General features: G+C 39.1%; 1 protein-coding gene across 1 annotated transcript; it reads left to right on the top strand.

Moving 5' to 3' along the window:
* The first annotated feature begins 604 nt into the window (after nt 1–604).
* tnfrsfa (tumor necrosis factor receptor superfamily, member a) lies at nt 605–27,223 on the top strand. The gene is made up of 10 exons (XM_042509163.2): nt 605–880; nt 13,015–13,183; nt 15,831–15,962; nt 21,717–21,828; nt 22,039–22,172; nt 22,271–22,372; nt 22,462–22,508; nt 22,655–22,936; nt 23,063–23,099; nt 24,296–27,223. The coding sequence occupies exons 1-10, from the start codon at nt 848–850 to the stop codon at nt 24,595–24,597; spliced, it is 1,350 nt and encodes a 449-aa protein (XP_042365097.1). The 5' UTR covers nt 605–847; the 3' UTR covers nt 24,598–27,223.
* The last annotated feature ends 23 nt before the right edge of the window (nt 27,224–27,246 follow it).

Raw genomic sequence — 27,246 nt, 5'->3', positions numbered from 1 at the left:
TTAAGATCTACACGCATATATTTCATTACTGTATGGAAAGTTGTAAGTAGGAATGTAATTAGAGAGCCCAGGCATAATTTGGCTTTTTTCAATGATATGTTAGAATAAACCAGTGATCTGTGCAATCTGTGAGGCCGTGAGAGATTTTCCTTAATTGGTCTCCACAAGACAGAGGAGCTAGAATCAAACCAAACAGAGAGGGGACGTAGAACATAGGACCAAAAGTACACCTTAAAATTTGGTAGGGCTAGTCCTCCCTGTGATTTGTCATGCTGCAAAGTTGCAAGTTTCAAACGTGGTCTTTTCCCTTTCCATATGCTAAGCCCCCGATATCTTAATAATACGCCTATGTTCTTCTGCATCATCAGTGCTTTTGCTTTTGATTCTTTCATTACATTTTAATGTCAATACTTTTGTACTTTAACTTAAGTACAATTGTGAATGCAGGACTTTTACGTGAGTATTTCTACACTGTGCAGTTGCTACTTTTGATTGAGTTAAAGACCTAAGTATTTTTTCCACCTCTGTTGAACATCTACTTAATATTCTAGGTGAGACGCTGTGATTGGCTGCGGGACAGTCTGACGTCACACGCTGCTCCAGGGTGAAAAAAAATAGTCCAAAGCGGTGCTCAGACCGTGTCTGTCTCTGCTCCCAGAAAAACGCCGAAAACTTCTGTCAGTGGCGAGTAAACCAATGAAAGAAACCGGGCGACGGATAGTTTTAAAGCTGGATTTGTGCGGCTGTTATCTTTTTTTCACTGTAGTTTTGTTTTTTAGAGACTTTTAAACTGGTTGGTTTGTACCGCGCAGTCGCCGGGATTTCCTCTCATCTCGAAGTTCCCAAGATGAACTTCGATCCAGTTGTCGGCAAACTTTCTGTGAGTAAAAACTACATTAACCTTCTGAATACTGACTTTTATCAGTAATTAAAACTTTCTTGGACCAGGAAGCGTTCATGCTATGTTTAATTATGTGCTAAGTGTGGTTAAAATGTGTGCTTAACTTCGGATAGCTTCTTGTGTTGGACGCGCTCGCGATGGGACAGCTGCATTATTGAGCTACAAATATAACGTGATGATTCTAAATGTCGCGAGGACATCAGCGGAGGTTTTATTAAATGAATTGCGGACTGTCTCATAAAGTTGAAGCTTAAACCAGACAAAGTTTGACTTCTTTTGGAAGTTGTGGTTTTAACATGGGGGCAGAAATCACTGCCGGGCCTGTGAACTTGTTGGAGAAGATGAAACAAGCCCGTTCATTGTCCCGCACGAGCTCACATACACAGGAAGCAACATTGTGTTTGTTGTTGATTAAAGTTTATTTCTGTAGACATGTACTCATCTGGAAGCTTTCTGTGCTCAATATTATACATGTGCAGTATCACTCAGCCCCCCCCCCCTCCCCGCCTCAACATTACAGCCACCATCTGTGTTGGACATCATGTGGTCATATTATTCAGACATCCAGCATATGATGGCTCTTGTCACAGCGGATGTAGCTGGCTCTTATAGGCTCTATTAATAAGTGCACTGCAGCCATGGCAGCCTGTGTGAGTGCACTTTTGCACAAGCAAGTCTTCAGTCACAAGTGTGTGAAGAAGTGTGTGTGGAGAGGCACGGGGTTTCAGTAACATGTCTAAAGCTCTAATCAGTTTGACCCTAGAAAAGCCAAGAATTCACCTTGCCAGTTAGTCAATTAAAGCCACAGAGTTCTCTCAACAGTTTTTCCAGTCAAGTTTATTCCACTCAGACTCTCACAGAGACGTCTTTTCATTCCTCGGCTGTTGTTTTTTCCATCTGTGCAGCACCAAAGCCTGACACTACTGCGTGCTCACTGTAAGGCCTTCAAGTATAGCCAATTCATTACTTGGATTCATGCAAAAATATGTGAATTTTATGTGGGTCTCCTTCAAACACTTAGGGTTGCATTACAGTGCGAAATAGGAAATGGGAAATGAATCAGTGCTCCTAATGACAGCAAATTACGGCTCAGCTTCTTTTTGTGGTTGATAAGGGCAACCGTGTTTAGTCATTAAACTGCAATGTTGTGGCATTTCATCGCAGATGCCTACTGTAGCTTTGCTCACTGTAAATGTAACATCTGCTGGTGCGCCTGGAGCTTTAATGTTTGTTTTCTGCATTTGTCTGATCTGTGTTTTAAGTCATGCAGTATTCCATTACCGAAATCAGATTTACTTCTCCGGGTGGCAAAGTCAATGTTTATCTCTTCTGTAAACCACAGTACATACTGGAGGCCTCGCCAGCAGGCCTTGTTGCTAAGGGACTATGGGGAAACTTCACCCCCTCCCCTCCACCATCCCCATTCCTCCCTCCCTAATCCCCCTCCGCCCCCCACACCCCTTGAAATTGCTCCGAGTGTACGTGCCTGGCCGTCCAGTAAACTTCCTGTCTAGAATACACAGATATGCTGATATTAGTGGCATCAATTTACTTCTGAGAATTGTCATGCCCATGCAAATGTACACTAGATTTTTATCGCTGGTTGCTTACTGTGGCGTCTGGGTGTTGGTTCACACAGGAAATATCCTTCCATGTCTCTGTGGACAACACAGACAAGGGCAGGACTGACATCTGGGACAAGTGGAGGCCAAACTGTGTCACTGGGGACTGAGCAGTGGTCAACAAATTGGCCACTCAGTAATACTGTAACTGCTGCTTTGCTTGGTGACCATGTGAACAGTTATAACTGGGCCTAGAGAGGTTACATGGACGCTGAATGATGCAATGTGGTGCAACCAGCTCACTGTCAGATACCAGGTGGATGTGTGTGCCCTTTTATGTTTGCCTGCCACAGCTTCCAGTAAGGTGTTTATTCTCCAGAGTGGACATTTAGTGACTTTTTATTGCTGGCGGGTTGATTTATTCTGAAGGAGACTGTTGCTGCTGTTGATGTCGACATTGTTAATGTGAATCACTCTCCAGATATCAAAGACCTGCTGACTCATGCAGGGAGTGCCACCTGCTCAGGTGTGTCCCACTGGCATAATGCATACCAGCAGAGGCAAGTCAGAGCTCACACATGAATGGTCCAGCTTGGAGATAAGTGGGGAGAATTTCCTGTGTGTCGAACATCACCAGAGAAACACATGAACATCACCTCGCTAGCTTCAGTCTGATGTGTTTGTTTTTTAAGACCCAAATAGCAACTTCCATGATCACAGACAAAGTGAGAACTACTTTGAGGTGCAATACTCTCAGACAGAGCTCTCACATGTGTACAGAAATCATCTGATGGCTCAAATCACAAGTTAGAGGTTCACTATTCTCTTTAAGCTCATTGTAATAAGAATAGTCACCATTTGCCGAAGGGCGTTTTTTTTTTTTTTTTTATTCTTCGCTTCTTTTATCCTTTTTAAACTTTTCTGTTTTCATTCTACCTGTTATATAATATTTTAGGATGCAAGTGTTATGTTCACTGGAGAGCATAGTTTGTCATCTGTGTGTGAAGTATAAAGAGGTGTACTTTATGAATGTGTGATACATATTTGAACACATTCATGGTGCTATATTTGAAAAAGAGAAACTCCTAAAGTAGTTCGAAATCACTATTACAGACCTGTTATGATTGTATTCCCAAATGCTACTCAAGCAAATGTGTGCATTTCAGTTGAGCTGAAACAATAAATCAATTCTCTTCAAATTGGATAAGTCATAATTTTGCAAGTTAAAATGCCAGATATTCTCTGGTCGCAGCTTATCCGGTATGAAGATTTGCTGCTTTTATCTATTTTTAATTATAAACTTAGAATCTCTGGGTTTGGGGCAGTTTGTTGGAGAACAGACAGACAGACATCACCTTGGGCTGTGAGAAATTGTGATTAACATTTTTAAATGTTTTTGGACATTTAATAGTATTGAATGGTGTGTAGAATGTAGTACTTATTCTAAATGATTCTATCCATGCTGTATTTGATCAAGAGAAAACCATGAATTAGATGGAAATTACTTTAAATATGCAGGTATGCGATACAACGGTAAATGTGGGACTAGTCAGTAATCGATTAGTCAACATACAACAATGTGCTGCTTTTCTTTAGCTGTTGATTCAACCAAACAAGCAATTTGCTGCATGTTTTTCTGTGATTTTTTTCTGTGATGAGTTGCAGACCAAACAATGAGTGACGGCCATGAGTAGCTACTTTATTTTGACATCAGTATTGATTTAGCACATAGAGAATCACTTTTTTTAGCTTTGTAAAAAAAAACAACATACATTTATATAAGAAATATAAAAGTAAGATAATAATTTTCTTCATTCAAATTTTTCTTTTTTTTATATGGGACACAGTGATGTAAATGCTATTTATCTGCAATAAGCCACACAACAAAAGTGATAGATCTGCTGCTTATCTTTGCAGCTGACAAGTACTCATTTCAGCCCTACACTGTAGTCAGGATATAGTAGGCATTTCTTAGTATTTCAGATACATGATGTAATTAAAAAAACCTGAGTGGTTTTAGCTTTGTGTCAGTGCTTCATCCTCTAACTTCCTGCTCTCCTGGATGAATGAGCAGATTACAGCAAAAGTTTAGAGTCTTAGAACAAACTCATCCTTTGTCTAGAGAATGGACTTCTGTTTACAGAGACATAAATCCAACGTAAATTCCAACTATTGATGGTCACTTAAATCCTTGTTGACCCGCTACAGCAGCCACATATTCTACATTTTTGCTGTGATGTGTTTATAGAGAAGGCTATAAACTGCCAGCGCTTCACGGACTCTTTTTCCTTTTAACACTAAGAAGAGCTTTAATGGAGCTAATGTGATTGTCTCTAGAGCGAGGTGATGGATTCCTGCACATTCTTTAATCTATTAGTCATCCTTTCTTGCTCTTTTCATTCTCACCCTCCTGGGGTTGTCTTATGAGTCGCCGCTCAGCTGCTCTGTGAAGGGCCTAATCAGAATTTGAAATGGCTTAGTTAATAGCTCTACTGCACACAAATCTCTAAATTCAATTTGTGAATTGACGTTCAAATTCAATGTCCCTGAATAACAAACTGTATGAGTCACAGTGATGTTGTGAACATGTGTGAGATCAGCAGCCAATCCTTAGAAACCACACTGGAGACCAACTTAACCTCACAACACAAACAAAATGGAAAATGTGTCACACTGCACCTGCTTCCAACTTTTGAACCCTTCAAACTTTAAGCAGCCCTCTCTCTTTCAGTCATCAAAACAATAAGCCCATTTTAAGTGGTCAGCCTCAACGTCAACGTCAGCGTCAGTCATTTTCACCACCTTGTGGTTGCACATTGACTGCCAGGAAATTCATTAAAACTGTCGTCATCACAGATTGTTGTTGTTCTTTCTGGGTTTTTTTTTCCTCCGATATGAGGTTGAATGTCACCTAACCTGCTTGTGACACACTGTCACAATCGTCTAATCAGTGAAGCATACCTCCTGAGGAAACTCAAGAATTTATGTCGTGGAGCTGCAGCTTCCCCGAGTTATAAATATCCAGCCTAGCGGATATGTTGTGGGTCCAATCGGGTGCTGGGCCTGCTCTGAGGCAGGCTGCTGAGGAGGGAACAGTTTGGAGCTGAACCCTGCATGAAGCCTCTGTATTGTCTCGAGCTTCCTGTGCTCCCTGAGAGGAGGGGGCCGTCGCTTTTCACACGCTCCCACACATACACTGTATGTGTGCTTGTGTATTGTATGTGTGTGTGTGTGTGTGCCGTTTTTGTGGCTCAACAATGTGGTTTTCACACTTGCCTAACTGTTACAAATTGACATGGGAGTCATTCTCTTCATTTTATATCATTCCACTTAATAATGATGAATGTTTCCAAGCTTGGCTGAACTTTGAATTTATTTACAGCGCCGTAGCAAGTGTCAGACTCCTTACTCTTGACATAAGCTGAGCTGTACATGTCTTCATCATTGAAGACAGGATGCCAGTGTAATTCATCACTCAAGGAAAAGTCGTTCACGGTCACCCCCCCCCCCCGTCTCCAGGGAATGCCAAGCTTTATCTATGAAGCAGACAGCTTTCACTGTCCTGCCAAGGTCAGCCTCGAGGGATCTGAATTGTACATTACACAAATGGTTTCAGAAAACACAGGACAGTGTTGTTAACATAAGATAAGGTTAAAAAAAACAATGCCAAACTAAAATTGAACATTAGTGAAACATCGCTATTTCATTAATGATATTATAGAAGACATCCTTTGCACAGTTTTCATGTTCTGTTTGGTATTTTGATGTTAACCTTATCTCGAATTTCACTTTCTCTGTTGAGTTCCTTTGGGGCAAAGAGCCATTTGAATACAACGTGACAGTATAAATAATGTCTTAATAATTTAATTAGAAAACTGGGCAGTTATGAGTAAGGAATGGTGATTAAAACAACAACAAAATTGCTGCATCAAATCAAGCAGAAAGCAGATATTTAACTTTAATCCTTTTGAAACCACATTAGTTTTCTTGTGCTGCGTTCAGATGCCTGTCACATGCATGTAAGCCTTTGAAACTTAAGCAAATTGGTTTGATTTCCCACAAATTGCAAGAAATTGGGGGAAGGTGATAAGAAAGTAACCTGAAAATTAGTTTCAAAAAGGAGAAAGGGGAAATTATCAGAACTTAATTATACAAAAAAAGGGAAAATGTCAGGAAAACAACATTGATAATGATTATAATATTAATAATCATAATTAATAAATGTTTAATATTTGTATTGTTTTGTGTGTTTTTTTTTTTTGTAGTTAAATTTCAGGCAATTTTCTTGTAACTTGAAACCTTTTCCTGGTAATTTCCTATTTTTGTTTTGCTTTCTTTTCTTTTTTTTCTTTTTTTTTTGCTTAAATAAAAAAATCTGTAATGTATTTATCCCTTTTTAAACTAATTTCTTGCTAATTTCTGTGTCATTTCTTCTTACTTTACTTAATGCCTTCTACCCATTTTTTGACAGAAATGAGGTGAAACTGCCCTTTTTCTTTTTTTCCTGTCTTAAACTAATTTTCAGGTAAATTTCTTCTTCTTCTTTCTTCTTTCTTATTTTTCCTCTCATTTTTGGGTAATTTTTTGTTGCTCATTGCCCTCTCTCATGTTTTTGAAAGCAACCAAGCCAATGTGCTCAAGTTTCAAAGGGTTAATAGAGAAAAGTAATTGTTGAATGGTTGCAATCATTTTTCCAGCAAATGTTCTACACATTCTCCAGTTCCACCCTCTTAAGTGAGTGCAGCTTTACTTTGATAGAAATTAGACTTATCGTGTAACACATCCACCATTTGTGCTTTTTAACAGAAAGGACAGGGTGATCACGCAGGATATGATGGCACAGTGTTCAAACTCTGACATCGGTTGTTCTTAACAGTGCAGCTGTCATGTAGATCATGTCACCTCCTCTGTTATGAGATGCAGTGGATGTTTCTCTTTCCTGTGGTTGAGGGAGGCCATGGTGTTTTATAAAGACTGAGCTGTGGTAAGCTCAGAGGAAGACACATGTCTTGAAATGCAGTAAACGTTTCATATTTAAGCCATGTATGATGCATTACAAACTAACAGCTGTGGCAGAAACATTATTGTTCCACCCTCCAGCCCGACACGTGCTTAAGTCCTTCAATATAATCAGTGGTGATATGGAAATAAAGAAATCATAGTTGATAATCAGTCAGTTTACTTGGTTGCTGACCCTTCAGCTGTTTGCACTCTATTATCTGATGAAGCAATTAACTTATTTTCAGTTTAGGTTTTCCTAAATATCTGGATTGAATGGGCTGAATAAACTACACATTTTAATTGTTTTTTTTAATGGACTGCATGAGTAAATAAGAAAAAAAATCCTTTTTAATCCTGTGTGAGTAAACCTAAAATTGTATTTCTAATCTAACATTATCAGCGAGTAACATGCACAGTGATTTTAAGTCTAAGCTTCTCAAGAGCTCTTTTCCTCTCTCTCATGTCTGATGTCTGTATGGATGTACAAGCTTGTAAACTTCACAAATGTCCTGCAATTGATTAAAGAAAGGAATTGGCTAATAAGAAAAGCATGATATAGAGAGTCAGGTCTCATTCGACATACAGGAGTATAATGAGCTACAGCATGTTGTCCCTTATCAGATGGCTATGATTGAAATCATCTGTCCAATATGAAATAAACCCCCTCTCTCCTTGCTTTATTTCAGTGTGTATGTTGTATATTGTGTGTTGTGTGTTGTGTGTGTGTGTGTGTGTGTAAGAGTTCATTGCATTTCTGTCCATTTTTTTTTTCCACTGTAATTCCCTCAGGGATATAGAGTGATCATAGCCCTCTAAATGGCCCATTGATAACCCAGGTCAGCTGAAAGGATGTCCTGTCATTTACTCACAAATGCATTCTCAGTGTACATGGCATGTGTGGAGTTTGTGCCAAGGCAATTTGGAAGAACCCAGGGTGTTCAGGGGAAGTGGAGGGGAGCTACTGTTGTCAGATAAACAGAGGCACCCTCATTATTTTATTGTAACTTTTATTGGTTTAATTACATCCACACAAGCACAGTACTAACTCGCCATACATACAGACTGAAAGCATGACAATAGGATACTGTTGGACCAAATAATCTGCAGCCAAGCCCACTCATTGTACAGAGCATAGAGAGGACTGTGAAGTGGACTCAACCACTTCAGCTGGAGGTTGGAGAGTTTCCAAGGATTGTGGGTTTGGAGGGCTTTCGACACTGAGGTTATGGTCACCCCAGTCTTCCTCCTCGCTTGTTTCTAGAGGTAAAGCGAAGCCACATAGCGGTTGCCTGTAGTGTTTTTGTATACGGTACATTTATGCCAGTGTAGTTTAGCAGACTTAGGGCATTAGTGTGGACACATGTTGATGGCGTTTTCCTTGTCTGCAAGCAAGCTGTGTTCGAGAAATACTACACAGTGGGATTCCCTCAGACTTGCGCAACTGGGTTTATTACAAAATGAAATGGCTGGACAGAGATTGTTTTTGATTCTCACATTAGCACACAGAGAAGGGATGATGACTCTTGACATCGTATAAAAACAATCCCTTCTTAAAGCATTCTCAGTGTCAGTAGTACATTATGCTTTTTTTCCTTTGTCTCTCTAGAGCTGAAACAATCTGTTTATTAACTGATTGGTTGCTCAACAAAAAATGAATCGTCAGCTATTCCGATTGTCTATCAGATTTGAACATCTAAATATCTGCTGTAGGAGCCTAATGTGAGGATTTGCTGCTTTTCTCTGTTTCATATCATAAGCCCCTTTTGCACAGAGATCCAGCTACAGAGCAGCAACAAAGACTTTTCATGACAGCGTCTTTGCTTTTTTTTATACAGAACCAAACAATGCAGCAAAATGTTGCCCCAGTGTGAGATCAGATAGCATGCTGGCAGTCTGATATCAAAGTGTGACATACAGTATATGCAACTGGCTGCTCTTTCTAAACTATAATAACTGCATAACATGGCAGTAACAATTTTGTCCTGTCCCTGTTCTATGGTGGTTGCTCTCATCCTCGGAGAGTAAGGAGCTCCTGGACTTCCTTGTCTCGCCTATTTGCAGACAGTGTCAGCTGCTGTTCTTTGTCTTTGAGTTAGCTGCTAACTGTTGCTTGCTTGTTAAAATCTCGTGGTGGTAGGCTGCACACATAACACGTCGTCAAAACGTTTTTCCAAAGGCGTCAATTTGGCATGGTTACTACATCCGCTGCTGGCTTAAAGCGGGCCATCCACTCTGCAATTCTTCTTCTCATACAGAACAGTGAGTTGGAATAACAGTACGACATTCCCACCTTGAACATGCAGCATAATAGCAATAACTCTCTGATCTTAACAGCTGCTGTTTTTCATCTCTCTTGAGCTGAAACAGTTATACCCCTTTTCCACCAAAATGTGTATGCAGGTTTTTTGTTGGTTTTTTTTTTTTTTAAAAAGGAAATGCTGTCAAAATTATGCCTTAAAGGGATGGTTTGGGATTTTTTAAGTGGGGCTGTATTAGATACTTAGTGTATAGTCAGTGTAGTACACACAGTAACTGGCGGCCAGCGCAGTCCTGGTTTGAAGAATCTGATGGGGCTCTTACCACACAGGGGCTGATATCAAAACATATTTTAGCCACTTTTAAAAAAGGCCTACACAGAACAACCAATATCAGTCTAAGTGGATGATACATTTATAGTATTTTCACCACTTAACCTCACTGTCAAACAGCCTTTTCCTTTGGCACTACTTATTTCATTCGCTGCTGGTCAGAAACTGCTGTTAGCAGCTGTTATGTGATCCAACTGAAATGAAACTTAACATTGAAAACATTCTCAATACAGCGTTCACTTAGACTGATATTGTATTTTTTAGGTAGACATTTTTATACTGGCTAAAATACATTTTGATTCCAACCCCTCTATACAACATGGTAATGCTGAGCTGTGGGGTACATGCTCCGTCTGTTTCTGCAAACTGGAAGCGCACAGACCACCAGCTACTGTATGCAATATACTGAATATACATAAGTATCTCATTCAGCCCCTCTTCAGAAACCCCACACTTTCCCTTTAAGACTCCTTTTTCCATTCCCAGCAGACTAGAGCCATGTTAAAGGCTTTGCAGCAGTCAAAGCAGCATGGAGGCCAGTGAAAATGTTATGATGGTTACTGTCTTACTCAGTTTCTCCTCCATACTCGGTGCAGACTAATTTGGAACCAAGCATGCTGCATGGACAGAGACGGACGGTATTTTGTGGTAGACTGTCATTGCATCAGGCTGATTGAGAGGCTAAAATTAGTACATTCACCTGGATGCTGCATGTGCACTGCCAATTGGAGCCGATTTGACAAGGTTATGAATGTGGATTGTAACCTTTTCCATTATATACAAAAGCCGGATGTTAGCAGGTGTTAGTGGGTTTTTTGTGGAATGGAAAAGGTGCTTTAACTTATTGATTAGCTGCTTAAACGAAAATTAATCCTCAATTGACTGATACTTAATTGAATCCAAAAAGCCAAATACTACCTGGTTGCAGGATTTGCTGCTTTTTACTGTTTTATATGATTGCAAACTGAATATCTTTGGGGTAATGGAGTATTGGTTGGAGAGAGGAGTGACTTGTAGGTCTTACCTCTGGAAGAAGGCTCTGGAAAATTGGTACATGTCACTTTTCTTTGTAGACCAAACAATTCAGCGATAAATGAATCACTAGATTAATAGACTATGAAAATAAATGATAGTTGCAGCCCTACTTCTCTTATAAAATGCAATTGAATCTTCTGTGTAGCAAACCTTCAACTGCTGAGCATAACAGTTTAGAAACTGAGGGTGGCTGCACCTGGGAGTCCCAGGCCCTGGAATGAACAAAGACTGGAAATGATGTCACCTCTATGCTGTCTACTTCACTGTCCAAGAGACACCTGAGTTTAAACTTTAGATTGGCCACAGTGATTTATTAGCTTCGTACGGCTGGATAAATACATTTTTGGACTTTCAGCGCAATTTCACATTCTTGCTTGTGCTTTGTAGAAGTGTAGGATTACCTTCAGCACAGCTCATTCTTTCCCAGTTGTCTTTTTTCCCATCTTTTCTTTCCACTGTGTTGTCGTGCACATGTGCTTATACGCAGATTTTTCTCTCTTGCCTTTTCACACGGCCTTCTACTTTCCCCCAAGTCCATGTCTCTCTACATCCCCCCGCCCTGCAGTCATACACATGGTGTATTCAAGTCTAAAGACTAACCCTGTGTCATGCAAGCTGTTAGCCCCCCTCCCTCTCTCTCTCATTTTATCTCCCTCCCCTTTCCTTCTCTCTTCTGCCCCCCCCTCCTCCCAGAATGTTTGGATAGATCTAAATGGTGTGATTGTGACTGCTCTGCCGGCCGTCTGCCCCTCCACGTCTGCCTCTCAGCGTCTTTGGAAAGTCTGACGTGAGCAGAGGGAGAGGAAGAAGGGAAAAGGCAGAGAGAGAGAGAGAGGGGAAAGTTCTTTTGAACAACAAGGCATGGCGGCCCTCCAGAGAGCCAAGTCTAGCGTCAGGAGTCAGTCTCAGCTCCAGCCTGTCCCTCTTTTTCTACCTCTGTTTATCTATTCTCAGTCTTTATTCCTCTCATTCTCCCACACTGTCTTTTTTAGACAACCTATTCCCTGCTGGACATCCCATCTTCACCTCGCTGTCTACAGTTTCTCACTTTGAATCGACCCTCCTCCTCTTCTTTCTCCCTCTCAACCCGGCCCTCTCCACCCTAACCTGTTCCTTTCTCTCCCAGTCTAGCAGAGGTGGAGGTGGACTTGAGGGGGGGGGCTGGTTGCGCACAGGAGAGACAAAACCTCCAAATCTAGGCCTCTCATTTACCCAGGAGGTGTCGCGTTGCGTTTGAGGCGCTTCATGGCAGTGTCACATGTCGTGGCATTCAAAGAGCCGGGGTTTAAGAATGTGGGTCATTTGAAGTAGAGGCACTAAAGTGTGTTGTTTGCCAATGAATGGGGCCTTCTCACATTGACATGGTGAAAAGCGTGTGAATAAACACCAGCGCCTGGGGGCCACACTAAAGTGTTCGGCTGTATTCTTCTCAGTACCCCACCTATACAAGCCTGTTATTATCTAACACATGAATAGATTTCTGGAATCACATTTGATATGGGGCACGGTGCTGTGTTAGCCGAGATACCTTATCAAAACCTTTTCTGTTACACCCACAGTAGAGGAAACAGAGTCCCTGCTTTTAAAACCTCTTCCTACAAGAAAACCAGATTACGGAGAATTAAGTTTGGTTGCCTGTTGCGCAGCGGGTAGTTATTGTATAGCGCTGTACTCTACACACACAGGGTTGTTTTGCCTCTAGATCTGACCAGCTGGATGGCTCCCTTAATTGCTTTCCCACGGCAGATGTTCAGATCAGATGGTTCAGATTAAGTCGTAGATTGCTCACACAAGGTTTCCTATGAAGATAGACTCTCCTATTTACTGTTCGTGTAATGCATTTAAGTGGGTGAGTCGATACACAAAAGTAGTGCATAACTTCAATCTTTTTTTTCCCTTTTCTATCTCCCTTACTTTGATGATTCAGGTTTTTGTGGCAACGCTCCTCATCGGGCTGGTTTGTCACGCAGCAGAACCTCCAGCATCTCAGTGGTCCAGCGACGAATACAAAAACCTCACCCTGCGACGACACAGAACATGTGTCGAAAACAAGCAGTACCTCCACCAGGGACTCTGCTGCCTCAACTGCCAGGCTGGTAAGGAAAATCACATTAAGTAAAATATACAGTAGCGATTATAGCTCCTGCTACATTCAAACTTTTAAGGAATGTTCAGTCCAATCCAAAACTCCCTCTCTGATCCACAAATTATATTTTTTCCCGATTCATCATTGTCGTCTAATATCACAAGAACTCAGTCAAAGCTAGAGACAAGATTTTAGAATAGCATTTTGGGTGAAAAAAAAAAAAAAACTTGAGTCAAATGTCAAACCCATAACCTGAACCGTGTCCCAATGAATGTGTCCAAATGAGTTTTGCAAATTTTCTCTGCCTGGTCTGGAAAGAATGCATGATGGCCAGAAACAGGAGACAAACTGCTCCAGCTCAGCAAATCAAAGTACAGCACAGTGTGAAGGGAAATGAGCAAAAAAGACTTAATAGAGGTTATTTTTACGTCCCAAGTAGCTAAAAGTACAAACTGTATTTATTAATTATGCAAAGAATTTGGTAAGACTTTTTTTTTCTTTTAGCTCCGAACATTTTTAGCCAAGATGCAATTACAGCATGTGGTTGCTAGTTGATTGAATTATTTTGTTCCCCCTTCTGAATTCTGAAACATAATTTCATTTGAACAACTCTGGTTTTGGTTAAGTCGCTTTCATTTTAACTTCATCAAGTCATAGATTATCTCCAAAACACATGCTTCTCCATCAAAGGAAATGACAAGTAGAAGTCTAAGTAATTTATACCTTAAAGGAATACTTTATCCACAAACTGAACATTTGTAAAGCAATTAGTCATGCTGTGTTACCTTGAATTTGTGAAGAAAACTTTGTTTTTCTCACATGCCTCCATGGAAAACTGCAAGCATATTAATCGACTGGGTACTCTGTTAAACTACAGCAAAACTTTACATCAATTTACAAGCTCTACCTTAACTTGTGAAGTATAATCATCTCATTTGTGTATCGTATGCTTAGAACTTCCCAAACACATGCATTTTCGCTCAAACCTTACTATTTATAACTGAACGAAGTCAAACTCATCTATGCTCTTTTAAAAGCCAAACTCCAATGCTAAGGTTTCTTAGCAAAAATGCAAGTTTGGGAAGCACTCAGCGTAAGACTGAAAAAATGAGACTTGGATTATACTGCAAGAGGTGTGTGAGAGTTTTATTTTTTAATATAGTTTGGCTGTTGGTAAACGTGGTCCGCAATCATTTCATAATTCAATATGTTTGAAAGCATGCGAGAAAAAGGTGAATTCAAGGTAGCATGCATGGCATGACTAACTGGTTGATTTCATTTGATTTCAATTCAAGTATTCCTCTAAGGTGACTTTCATCCTGCTGTTAATGTCAGTTTGACTGAGGAGACCTTCAGACCTTCTCGGTTCAGCAATAATTTTTGCAAATAACTCGATTTGTTATATCTGAAATATCCATTGACATTGACCACAGAAATGAGGCTTTTACAAAATCTGCAGTGTGCAAACAGACGGAGACAAAAGGTTAAAGTTAGTGAAAAACAGAGCGTCACTGCTTGGTTGTGGCCTGCAGAAAAATATTTTAGTCTCTTGGGTTTTATGTATTTCCCATTATTTTGATTCTGTTTTCTTGCTTTCTTGCCAGTTGGTCAGTTGTTACCACATACTTAAAAACCTCTGTGACCACTTAACGGTATGAAATGTTAGCTGTTTGCTTCTTTTTGTCAGCATAAGATTTCATATTATCACTCAGATACTTGCTTTGCCTGAATGCACATTGAAGATCAGTTTTACCCACACTCCACTTGAGCTTAAACAAACTGTATTACCGCTGAAACAACCACAATACAAACACTCTGTTTACTGAATACTCGGTGAGTTCAGCCAAATATGCCTTTGCCCTCAGTTTGCATTTTTCCCATTCTTTACTGTGTCCTGGGCTGCAACTAATGGGCATTTGGCCTCCCAGGGACTGAATAAAAACAATCAGGGGTAATAAAAAATACATGTCGGGACAGTTGGAGGACTGAAGGTAGACCTTGCTTAGAAAAATATAACTGCGATTAAAGTTTAACATTTATTCCTGATCAAGTGGTCAGCGTCAAATTGCAAGATGTAAAAAGTGCCGTGTCACTCACAGCAAGAAGATGAACCACGACAGTGGCATCTGAAAGCAGTGTAGCTGTCGGGCAGTCATGATGGCCTACCAGCAAAACGTACAAGACATACTGCAGAGAAGATGGGGGACAGGAGATGTCCCTCACTCTCTGTCTCTCTGAAGTGGTGCTATTCATGGCGTGTGTGAACGGAGTATAAATTCTGAGCATGTCAATCGAACAGTGGAAAAAGTCAAATCACTGTGTAGTTAAGTGAATCGGTTCTTGTCCTCCCTCTAGTCCCCATGAAATACGCACATTAACCACCAGGAAACCTGTCATCTCGTTTAAAGCATTGAATCACGCACAAGTCAAGAAAAACTTCAAGTCCCACCCTTTGCACTTTTATTGAATCAAACTGCCCTTCTCCTCTTTGCCGATAACCCATTTGTTTACAGTCCAGAAGCACATAACACACTGTGACCCCTGTGGAATGTCCTGTCCCAGCATCCTATGTCAACAGGAAATACATGACATTAAAGAAGATTTAATTGCCTGTATTCTGTGTATGTTTATGGTGTGTGTTGTTGATTGTTTTGCAGGAACCTTTGTGAAGAACGGCTGTGAAAGAGACCAAGATTTTGGGACCTGTCTTCCCTGTGAGCATGGACAGACCTACACAGAGCACTCCAACGGGATGAACCGCTGTTTGCCCTGTACACACTGCCGATCAGGTAACCAGATTGTCTGCACCCCCAAGTGTGTTTTATAATATCATCATTTTTCTTGAGTCAGTGGGAAGAATCAATGATATGTATTGCCAGGTTGTTAGTTTTTTTTTTTTTTGTTACAACATATTAAATGTGTTGTTTTTGCCCATTTAGCTTATTATTTAGCATTTAGTATTTACTAAGGGTAGATTTACAATGAGGTCCTTTTGGTGACACGTTTTCGCAACTTTTTTTTTTAGTTTTTTTTTTTGAACAATTTTCAACTAACAAAGTTACAACGTGTAAATACAACAGACAGAATACCAAAAAAGGGAAACAAACAAACCAAAAGAAATAGACCTTTTCCCAACGACTTAACCATATTAATGCAACATTTATTATCAGAATTGCTTAGTTGTCAGTGAAACATTTTCTTGATTCAGTTATTTAATGTTTGATCCATAAAATGTCAGCCAAAAAAAAAAAACAGAATCAAAAGTTCTCAAAGCCAAAGATACTGTCAAGTCCTCATTTAGAGGCATTTTTGTACCAAAAAAGACTCTTAAATTAATCTATCATTAAAAAGGTTGTCAATTATGACAACAAATGTCCTGCAATTTATCAATTAATTAGTTGACTAATTGTTAAATAAAGGTGACTGTAAAAAAAAAAAAAAAAGCATTTTAAAGTAACCACTGCCCTATAATTATGTTTATTGACAACCACAGTAAGTATGTCACATCAGGTTGAACCAGGAAATTGCCTTTTTTTTTAAAATCTGAACTCTAAAAATAAATCCCAGGTGTTTTTTAAAGGGTTAAAAAAAGAAAAATTAAATAACACATAACTGACTTGCCCTTTAACTCCAAAGCTGAGTCTCCAGTGTGTCAAAGATATATTGTTTGGGAAAGTGAATACCTTTTTGTCTGTGCCCACGCCTTTCAGATCCACTCATGAAAATGTGATCTTATGATGTTACACAGAGTAGCAGGGCGTGTCTTTGTTGTTTTGTTTCGTGGGCTGAATGTGAGCATGTTACCTGTCTCAAGAGATTTGCTTGTGTGTCTGACCCTACCTGGCTGAACTGGGTGTGGCCGTGTCTCATTGTCTCCCATACTGGGTGTCTTTGTGTCCAATGAAAGGCTGGGGCTACAGAAAAGAGACTACAGTTACATGGGATGTGTTTTGTGCTCATTCAGTGCTGTTTAAAGACACAACTTTGTGTGCTTTGCTCTAGTTTTAATTTATTTACAAGCATGTAATAATTAATATGGACCACCGCAGAGAAAATGTGAATCAAATATTAAAAGTCGCCTTGCTATGGACTAGTTGCACTTGAAATGAACTGCGCTGCTGTCTGCACTCAAAAACCTCCTGGTGGGAAATATCTCAAATTGACAAGGTTACAGTTGGTTGGATAAATCAATTATGATGCCACGCAGAGCTTTTCTTTCTCCAACTTAAAGCCAGGGTTTTACGTGTCTCTCTAAAGCTAAGGCTTATAATGAGTAATGTGGAGCATATTTCACTTGTGAGAGCAATCTTTGTTTTCATTCAGAACATGGTATTAATTATTTAACAATCCACTATTTAAAAATTCACATTTCCATGTGTTTTTATATTATAAAACAGGTAAAGGTGCCATGTAAATACTGTGAAATTATCAAAGTGCTCAAGCTACACAGAAATGCACAAGGTCCATATTCAGAAACATTGCCTTTTAACGAGCCGTCAGTTTCTGTGAAACTGTGATGTCACAAATACACTATATGAAGGAGACACCAGTAGAGCAGATGAGGAAGACCCGTAGAAAGCTGACCCATCAGAGCAGGCTGGGCTCTTTTGATTAGTGGGGATTAAAGACACGGGCGCTAAAAATCTGTTTAAGACAGAGGATGAAGAGGTACATTCAGGCTGACAGTATGAGAAAAAAGTGTTTTTTTTGTTCTACATGTTCTACAAGAAACCCCAAATATAAGTTGAGCATGAAAATGAGCATAATATAGGACCTTTGAGGAACTTTTCAGATGAGGCAAGTGCCTAAATTATTTGGAATAGTTAATAGTACAAGGAAAAAGGCTATTCATAATCAGATTGGGCTAAACAGACGCTGATTTTGTGCCCCAACCTCAGCACACAGACTTGTACAAAGCACCTGCCAATTCAACAAGAACAACATAATCAAGAAATAATGGTTTATTCCTCAAAACCCCAGCTTTTTGATTAGTAGCTAATTACTGACTTGTTGCCAGTTTTCCTGTTCTGAGTGTTTCTGTTACTATAATGGTGGTTTTTGTTCTGACTCAGATCCTGTATGAAGCTTTGTTACTCTCTTTTTTTACACTGAGCATAACTGTGTAATAAAACTGAAAATCATTATTTGTCACCACACTGAGCTGCAGTACAACTTGCTCTGTACAACAGGCTCTACACAGGATCTGTGTCCAACATGACACACGATCTTCATAAAATGTGTTTCTGTAGCACAGCTTGAAGGAAGCAGAAAACTATGTGTTGTCAACACTGTGTAAAACAGCTCAAAACACAACTTGATTTCAGCTTGATTAAATGGCAAACAAATGTGATAAAAAATGAGGAAGATTAAGTCACTGAACAATGTAACCAGCATGCTCAAAGTCCAACAAAGTCAGCTTTGTGTAACAACTATTTAACTCTTTGTAGCCTTCCTTAGAATTTTATTTTACAAGGAGCATTTTTTAAAAATCAAAAGCATCATTGTGGAAAAACTCAAAAAATTCAAACCATGAACTTTTTCAACATTTTTTATGACATACTTTCACTGTTAATCAGATGTTTTCTTCAAATACGTGTGTGTTTTCCAACCGCTGAGAGATGATTTGCTGTGAAGCTCAGCGTTAACAGCCAGTAAATAAATGAGATTGTCCCAGAGTTTCTACACCCCTGCCTCCAAGAGGAAATTGTTTTCTATTGGAAAATTGTCATTAAACTTTGATTGTTATATATCATGAAGATTATAACAATCAAACCCATTGTCCCTGTGACTTGGCAGAAGAAGCAGTTCGGAACTGCTCTGGTAAACTCAGTAGTGGTCTCTGTGAGTGTGTTTGTGTACACAGCGAGTGCAGACACTAGCCTGCTCAAAAACAAAAATACTGACAAGAGGCAGGGACAAGGAGGAGTTCCTTATAATGTATATGTGCCAAAAGCAAACACTGGGAGACAGTTACATAAATAGCCTGTTTGCTTTGCTACTTTTAAAAATATAAAAAGATGTGAGCTGAATATATTTTTTCCAAAGTAAAAAAACAAATGTGCTGATGCAAAGATTTGCAAATGCAAAAAAAATAGATAAAGCACACTTTTAAACACAACACGAGTGTGCTTGGTGACAAGCCCCTGGTTTGTGTGTGTGTTTGTCTCCATACAATCCAAGTTGTTGCTGTGAGTCATCAAGTCATACCTTATATAGTCTTGCATAAGTCACAGCTGCGACATCTCCAGGCCACATTTAGGTCATTGTGATGATTACTCTAATAACAGGGCAGACACAAAGAATTCAAAAGTAGATTTAGAGAAGACTAACTCTGGAGTCTTTACACTCATTTTACTTCAAGTCTTCCAGCTGTCTTAGTGCAATAAACTCCATTTAATACTCGCTGTCACATGTCAGAATCAGAATCACCTATATTGTTCAAGTATGTGTACGTACACATTCAAGGAATTTGACTAGTTTCCATTGTTCTGAATGTACATGCACAGAAGCATATACAGTGTGTGTGTGTGTGTGTGTGTGTGTGTGTGTGTGTGTGTGTGTGTGTGTGTGTGTGTGTGTATATATATATATATATATATATATATATATATATATATATATATATATATATATATATATATATATATATATATATATATATATATATAAATATATAGTGTAAAGCGTGCTGTAATAAATGTATGGACAGAATTTTCCCCAATAAAAATCACACTTTTTCTCAGCTCATCAACACTCACCCTTTCAATTTCCTGATGAAGGTGACAAAGTGTTTTTGCGAGCAGATGACTGATTGTTGACTTTGTGTCCCGGGCAAAGTTCTTATTCTCACCTGTGGAAAAGTTGACTAATGTGTGTCGTCATTTAGGTGGTTCGGGTCGTAAAGTTGTGCTAGTAGTGAATATCTGAAAAACTACTTTGCAGAGTTCTTCAGAGTTCTAAAAATAAACTTCATAACTTGCTACAAAATGAACACGATGCCTGAATGAAGCTGTAGGAAAATTAGTGTGGAAGATTATTAAGATAGAAGAATGTGCTCACATTTTGCAACCAAACCAACACTGTACTTTTTCCTTAATTGGCAGCATGGACTTCAAATTTCAGTCAAAGGTCACCCTTTGGAGGTGGACTGCTGTTTTGTTATTAATTTTGATTTGTATCTAAAAGGCCAGGACTACTGTCTTTATGGGTCTCAATTTAATAAATGATCCATGCCAGATTTTCCATCCCTTGTTATCCTGTTAGGGTTTTATCAAAGAGAGCGAGACATCATCATCAGTTATCTAACTTTTTAAAAAAAATTACTACATAATTGCTGACAACCCATAAATTAGCCGCGGCGTCCACCATGTTCTCTCTCATTAAACGCATGTCAATGGTTACAGGTTTATTATGAGTCTACTTATATAACTGTGTTTATGCTTCACAAAGTTTTATGTTATTTAATGAACATCAGAGTGGATTGGTCACGTGTTCAAAGTCCTTGTAAAAAGAAATTAAAAGCGTCTGAAGCTTGTGATCTGTGACATGTTTCCCAGCGAAACTAAAGATTTTAGCGGTGTATGTTTACAAGAGGAATTTCATCAAATCCTTTACATTTGATTGGACCACAAAAAAGTGGGCAGGGTCAGAATTCAGCATACGGAGTTACAGCGTAGTCCGCTGCCGAGCTGATGGTGTTCTCCATACACCCATCCCTTGCCGTTTTATCGGGAGGAAGACGAGGTGAGATGAATTAATCGGACCTTCGCTACAATGTTTTGGAAATGAAAACAAAGGTTTGCTAACAGATATCCAAACGCACTTGGGGTCGATCAATATTGTTTATTCGAGGCCGATACCGATTATTAGTCGTTAATAAGACTGATAACCAATATTTGGAACCAATGTGCTTTTACAATAGAAAAATTTGGAATATAACAAACTCCAACACTTTGTTTAAATGCCTTAAGCAAGTGTTTATTTGATAAAGCAAGTTCCCAACAACTTTTTTTAATAAAGTCAAGTGAAAATTTAAATAAAACATGAAGAAAAAAAGAAAAAGCTCCCTGAGGTTTTACAAAGTAAAAGTCCCTCCCATGCTGACACATGCAGCAATTATTAAAGTAAAATACTGATACAGATATCGGCCAAATAATCGACCCCTAAAACGCGTGTTTTACTATCACTCTATATTGCTCCGTTAGCTAGCTTACAACCCACAGATGGTGAAGTGCAGTTTTATATGACCAGTGTGACTAGCTAGCAAAGTCTCATTTGATTGGATGAACTTTTGTAAACACTCCTGAATGCAGGATGAGTCATCAGACATTTGAAACTGTTTACCAGGTTTTACAGAAAGTGCACAGACAGGCATTTGGATGTAAAAAGGCTCTGCTACTGATTTTTTTGCAATATAGATTTGGTATCTAACAAGAGATAAATGATCAGTTAACACAGGGACATAGGATTAAAACTGTAAAAATGTATTTTTCATTTCATAGGGACTTTAGTGTTCATCTTTCCTACAACTTTATTACCCACAGATGAGATTGAAACTGCAGCCTGCACGACGACTACAGACACCAGGTGTCAGTGCAGACCAGGTACCTTCTGCGTCCCCGATCAGGCCTGCGAAGTCTGCAAGCGTTGTGCCAAGTAAGTGTCATGTACTTTTTTCCTGTAATAGTATTCAGTTCTACTCTTGAACCGCATCAATATTGCCCAATATGAATATAATTCCCAGGATAATTAACTCTTTATGACCCAGTGTATTGTTGAGTTTCCATCTTTAACAACTAATTCATTTAATTTATCTTACTTGTCATTATCTTTACTATTACTTGACAATATTCTCCAAAATTACAGGTGTAAATCAGGGGAGGAGGAGGTGAAGAAGTGCACCCCCTTTTCTAACACAGAGTGTCGAAAACGGGATCCGTCCCCGACTGAAACCTTCCAAGCCGTCCCTACTCCCACCCCTAACTCCCCAGCAGACATTGGTAACTTCACTTCACTGTTGCATGCAAAGCATTCTGTTTAATATTGTTATTTCAAACTGAATTTTACATATTGACTGATGTATTTCTGATTTTTCCAGTTGGTCCTATATGCATTTTCCTGGCCGTCCTCGTTATCGTCATTCTTATTGCACTGGCCGTGTGGTGGTTTGTAATCAAGCAGCGTTCATGTGAAATACCATGTGAGTTGACATTGTGTACTGTACTGTTGTAATGCTGTTATTTCTCAGTAATTATGTATTTTTAACACTGTTTGCCTGTTCTTAAACAGGTTCAAAGAGCCACTGTGATTCCAGTGAAATTGTGAAGATTCCTATTGTAAGTTATTGTGTGTGATTCCTCACGTTGTGTACATTTTAGAGGCTTTTTTTATTTGTAATTCTATTGTGTTAGCAGTCACAATTAATGTAGATAATTTGTGATACATTATTTCACCGTTTCCCATCCACTTTCCCTCTGGTCAGGACGAGAGTGGGGCCACAGCAGAGGAGAGACAAAATAATCAGAACGCCGGTCTAGAAGGGGAAGAGCCCCGCCCGGAGTCACGGCCCCTCCTGCAGGAGACACAATCTGGGATGACCAAGGCCTCCTCTCCCCTCGAAGATGAAGACAGAGGACTTGGAGACAGTTTGCCCAATACCACGAGTTCGTCTCAAACGAGCCTGTCAGCCCTGCCCACGGCGGCTTCCTCTGGTAACACCCCACACCAGAGCCCCACCGCCATCAGACTGCCCCCTGCAGACATGGTGAGGACGAATAAAGTTAAAAAAGCATCAGAGCAAAACTCCAACTCATGTTTTAATTCTGATATTTCATTTTCAAATTTGAATCACCTGTGCCACCATTTTTTATATTTGTATTCTATGTTGTAGGATGATCCTCTGCAACATCGATTGGTTCCACTACAAGGTAAGATTCCTGCAGTGGGGGGGGGTCTCCTTGACTAGCCATTTTTTACGTGATAGGGGCTAAAAAGCAGCGGTACACAGAAAGCAGAGCTTTGTTTGCAGTTAATGTCATTCCTCGGGAAGTCAACTAAACAGGAACTCCTCAAGATCTCACATTATCTGCTTGATAGATTAATAATCTCATGACAGTCAGGCCGTATCTGAGCCTTCGGGGGGAACATGCCTTCTTTTTTTCCTGTTTGCTGTTCTGATGCTAAATTAAACATTGCTTAACAGATTTGTTTGATCCTCTACTACATTTTCATGTATGAATCCCCTGAAGGAAATGTACATAAACGTCCTGATTGTTTCTGTATAGGAACAATGTACATATTGTGTTCTAGCAATAATTTCTGAGTGAGTTTTTTGAACACATCTAAGTTTGTTGGAAGGAGGTGTCAAGAATCTATTATAGGTGCATTGTAAGAGCGCACAAAAAGCTGATATTTTTTATTTGGTGCGCACAAGTTAATTATCTTGTGAGAACCGGTTAGTATCTTAAGGGAACAATTCATCATCTTTTGTCCAAAAGTTATCTTCTTGGAACAAGTTATGTGAAAAGTAATTATTTTAAGGGAACAAGTTATTATTTTTAGTGAAAAAAGTTATGTTGTGCACTAAAGTTATTATCTTTTGAGAACAAGTTATTGTCTTGTGTGCAAAACTTAATACACTGTAAAATCTGACAAGTAGATTTTAAATTAGGAAACCGATTGCCTTAAAAAAGGTAAGCAAATATAACTATTATTATACATTCATGTATACTTTATATTTATAGAAAGTTAACAAGGCCATTTCACATTTTTAAAAAGCAAAAACTTCACAACACTAAGTAAATACAGCAAAATGTTTAGTAAACTTAACAGTTGCATATAATGTGAACATAGCTTAAGAGTAATAGTTTTAATTTACTTTTTCAAGACAGCGGGTGTCCTGGATTTTTCAAAGTAAGATCAACTTGTCAGATTTTACAGTGTATCTTGAAGGAACAAGTTCAATTTCTTTCACAAAATTTTGAAAAAAACCTTTTTGAACATTAGGGGTTCAATACAAACAGGTGAAATGACTAGATATTTAATCCAGAGTGCCTGTGTTAGCTAACATTGTGCCATTTTGTTTCTGAAAATCTACATTTTATTTCTATCTCTACTTTTTCAGGATCAGAAAAATCACTAATGAAGAGCTTTGATTTGTTCGATGAGTACCTGGATGTGCGGATCCATAACAAGTTCTTCAGACTGATTGGAGTCAGCGATAACCACATTCGGATTGCGGAGAACGGTCCCCCCAGCGACAAAGTGTATGAACTGCTGAAGAACTGGATGCAGAGGCAGGGACTAAAAGCCGACATCAACGACCTGTTGGACGCTTTGCTAAGTATGGACCAGCGGCGCTCAGCTGAGAGCATCGCCTCTGCAGCGCTGCAGAGATGCTACTACACGCACGCAGACACGCCCTGAAAGCTGAAGTCACGGGGTCTGCAAATGAAGTAAACACAAAGTACTTACTGCAAGAAAAACTAAAAGCACACAGACACTGTCGGTGGACATTGTGTCTCACGAACAGGCTTACCTCTTTGTGGCTGACCAGCCATGTTTTTAAAAGCCAGTAGTTTTAAAAAGAAAAACACAAAAAGGGGAAGGCCGAGCTGTATTTATACGAGCTCTGAAGACGTTGACTACTTGCCAAATGCGGAGTCGTAATAATGAAAATGAAGAACAGAGTTTTGTGGTCAAATTAAACAACTTTGACACCAAAGACAATCATGAAAATGTCTTCCAAAAGAGAGCAGATGACCACGAAAGTGTTGGCTTCCACAGGCAGAAACGGCTGCGCGTTTTCGTCTAATGAAGCAACGTGTCCAAATACTGAAAGCTTACAAGTCTTCGTGCGTGTCACTCATCTGGTCCTCTGCCCAGATCATGCTACACTACCTGGAGACAAGGATATACACTGGTTTGTAGGAGTGGCATTAGCTATGTCACTAAAACTGTGCCTCTCTGATGCACTGACCTCTGGCACATGTAGGATTTTAAAAAATGACAGTCATGCTATATTTGTTGTTTTGTAGATTTAGGCTTCTTTGAAACCATTAGGTAACACTTCATGAACATTTTCCTGATTAATAGTAGGAAAATATTTGTTGTGAGGGTCAGTGTGCAGCCTTACTAATCATAATTTTACCTCTTCATTTCCATTTGATCTAAATTGATTTAGCCATCACGATTTCGTTATGTTCATAGAGCGTAGTGATTAAAAAATGTGGTTGATTTTGTACAATCAAGTAGGCTTTGGACAATATGAAAACTTCATATCACGATTAATCTTAGCAAAGTAACTGCGATTCAAGATGCAAACTAATTATGCTTAACACTCTTAAAATGGCATGAACTATACTGGAATCACTTTAGATTTTGTTAAGAAACTGATATTTGCCTCAAAAATACGACATGCATCTTAAAAAGCCAGATTTTTAAATATTTCAAATGACTTTCAATATGAAATATGCCAATACATTTTTGAGATCTTTAGCAGTTTTTGAGATTGGTGCATTTGTGGCTTGTTTTTGCAGAATCTCCTTCATTGTTGGACTATGGAAATGTAATCATTGTGAAGTTTGGTTTTTTTTTCGCGATCTGTGATAAAATCATGTATCGTCCCGTCCCTACAATCAAATCACGTTTGAGATATATTTTTAGCCTTTGTCATCCACTCTTTTATATGTTTAGTGGTAACACACACTATATTATAGAAGAAATTTCACAAGCTGTTTCGGAACAACTGTTAAGAGTTTAGTTTCCATAATTTTTCCATGTAGCTTGGGGAACATCAAAGGTCATTTTTATTTATTGACATATTTATTGTTATGAATAATAATTAACTTTCATTATTTATACCATTGCCAAAAAAGCGACCCTGGAAAAACAAGCAGGCACTTCTTTTTGTGTCGTATTTTCGCTTCAGGGCAAAAAATGACTGACATCACACATTTTCAAGGTATGGTTGAAGCTTGTAGTGTTGAGTTAAACTCCGTTCCTGCTTGCTGCACAGTGTAGCACTCTGGTCCACACAGTCGATGTGTCAATGTTTCGTGTGCCATTTTTTTCCACAAGAGACCACAGTCAGCAGAGTGTGGAAGCTTTCAGGCTGCAGAATGCAGAAAATGTCACCTCATATTGGAGTTGAGGTGACACCAATGTTAGAAAATGAGGACTAAGCTGTTGAGTCCATCCCTTATAGTAAACCGAATAAATAAATAGTCCTTCTGTGCATGTCAGCTGCGACATGGGATGCAGATCTGGATTGTTTTGTCTCGGTTTAGACTCAGACTAGATGAAGGAAACCTTTTCTGGATTTAAAAAGAAGCTCAGATTTATTTCCCTCATTGTGCCACATGTACATAATAATGTCCATACAAGCCTCACAAAGTGTTCCTGTCTGTATATATGCAGCTCTATTAACAAATCAAAAATGAATATAGTGAGGTTTGAAGTTATAAAGAACAACAGACACACAGCTCAGAGTAGCTGGCTGTTGACGTTGTGACATTTGAAACTCGATTTTGCCCATTTTTCTGCAGTCTCTTATGTATAAAGGAAAGAGTTACAGAGTTATATATTATTGCTGAAGAGTGATGCTACAGTGCTGGCACTGCCATCTATTGACAGACAATGAAAATACAGCCGGCATCAATTTCTAGGGATCCCATACACCCCTTCTTTTTCACTTTACATTCTCCTTTTAACTTCTTTTTAAAGCATTTCTCAACTCTCAGACTTCCTCTTGGCCTTTGCTGAAGTAGCATGGCCGCGATGAGGCTTCAATGCATGCTTTGTTCACTCTGCGGCACTTCATGTGAGTTTTAAAAAAATAATTTCTGTTTTTTTTTTTTTTTTACTATTACATATTTCATTGCAAGTCCTAAGCTGTTCAGTTAACTTCCTTTTACTTGTGTATTATTCTGTTCCACGTTGCCGTTAAGCCATTTCCCCCTTAGTTATTGTTTGCTTGTCATGGATTTCAGATATAAATTATGCAAATATGAGCTGTTTTTATGTCAATTTCAAATAAATGTTTTGTACAGATGATCGTCTTTGAGTTGTTTGGAA

Source organism: Plectropomus leopardus, chromosome 20 (genome assembly GCF_026936395.1).
Source record: "Plectropomus leopardus strain MGB_pleo_1.0 chromosome 20, ASM2693639v1, whole genome shotgun sequence".
Lineage (NCBI taxonomy): Eukaryota > Metazoa > Chordata > Actinopteri > Perciformes > Serranidae > Plectropomus > Plectropomus leopardus.
The sequence above is the reverse complement of the archived record's forward strand: the minus strand, read 5'-3'. Positions and strand labels throughout refer to the sequence as shown.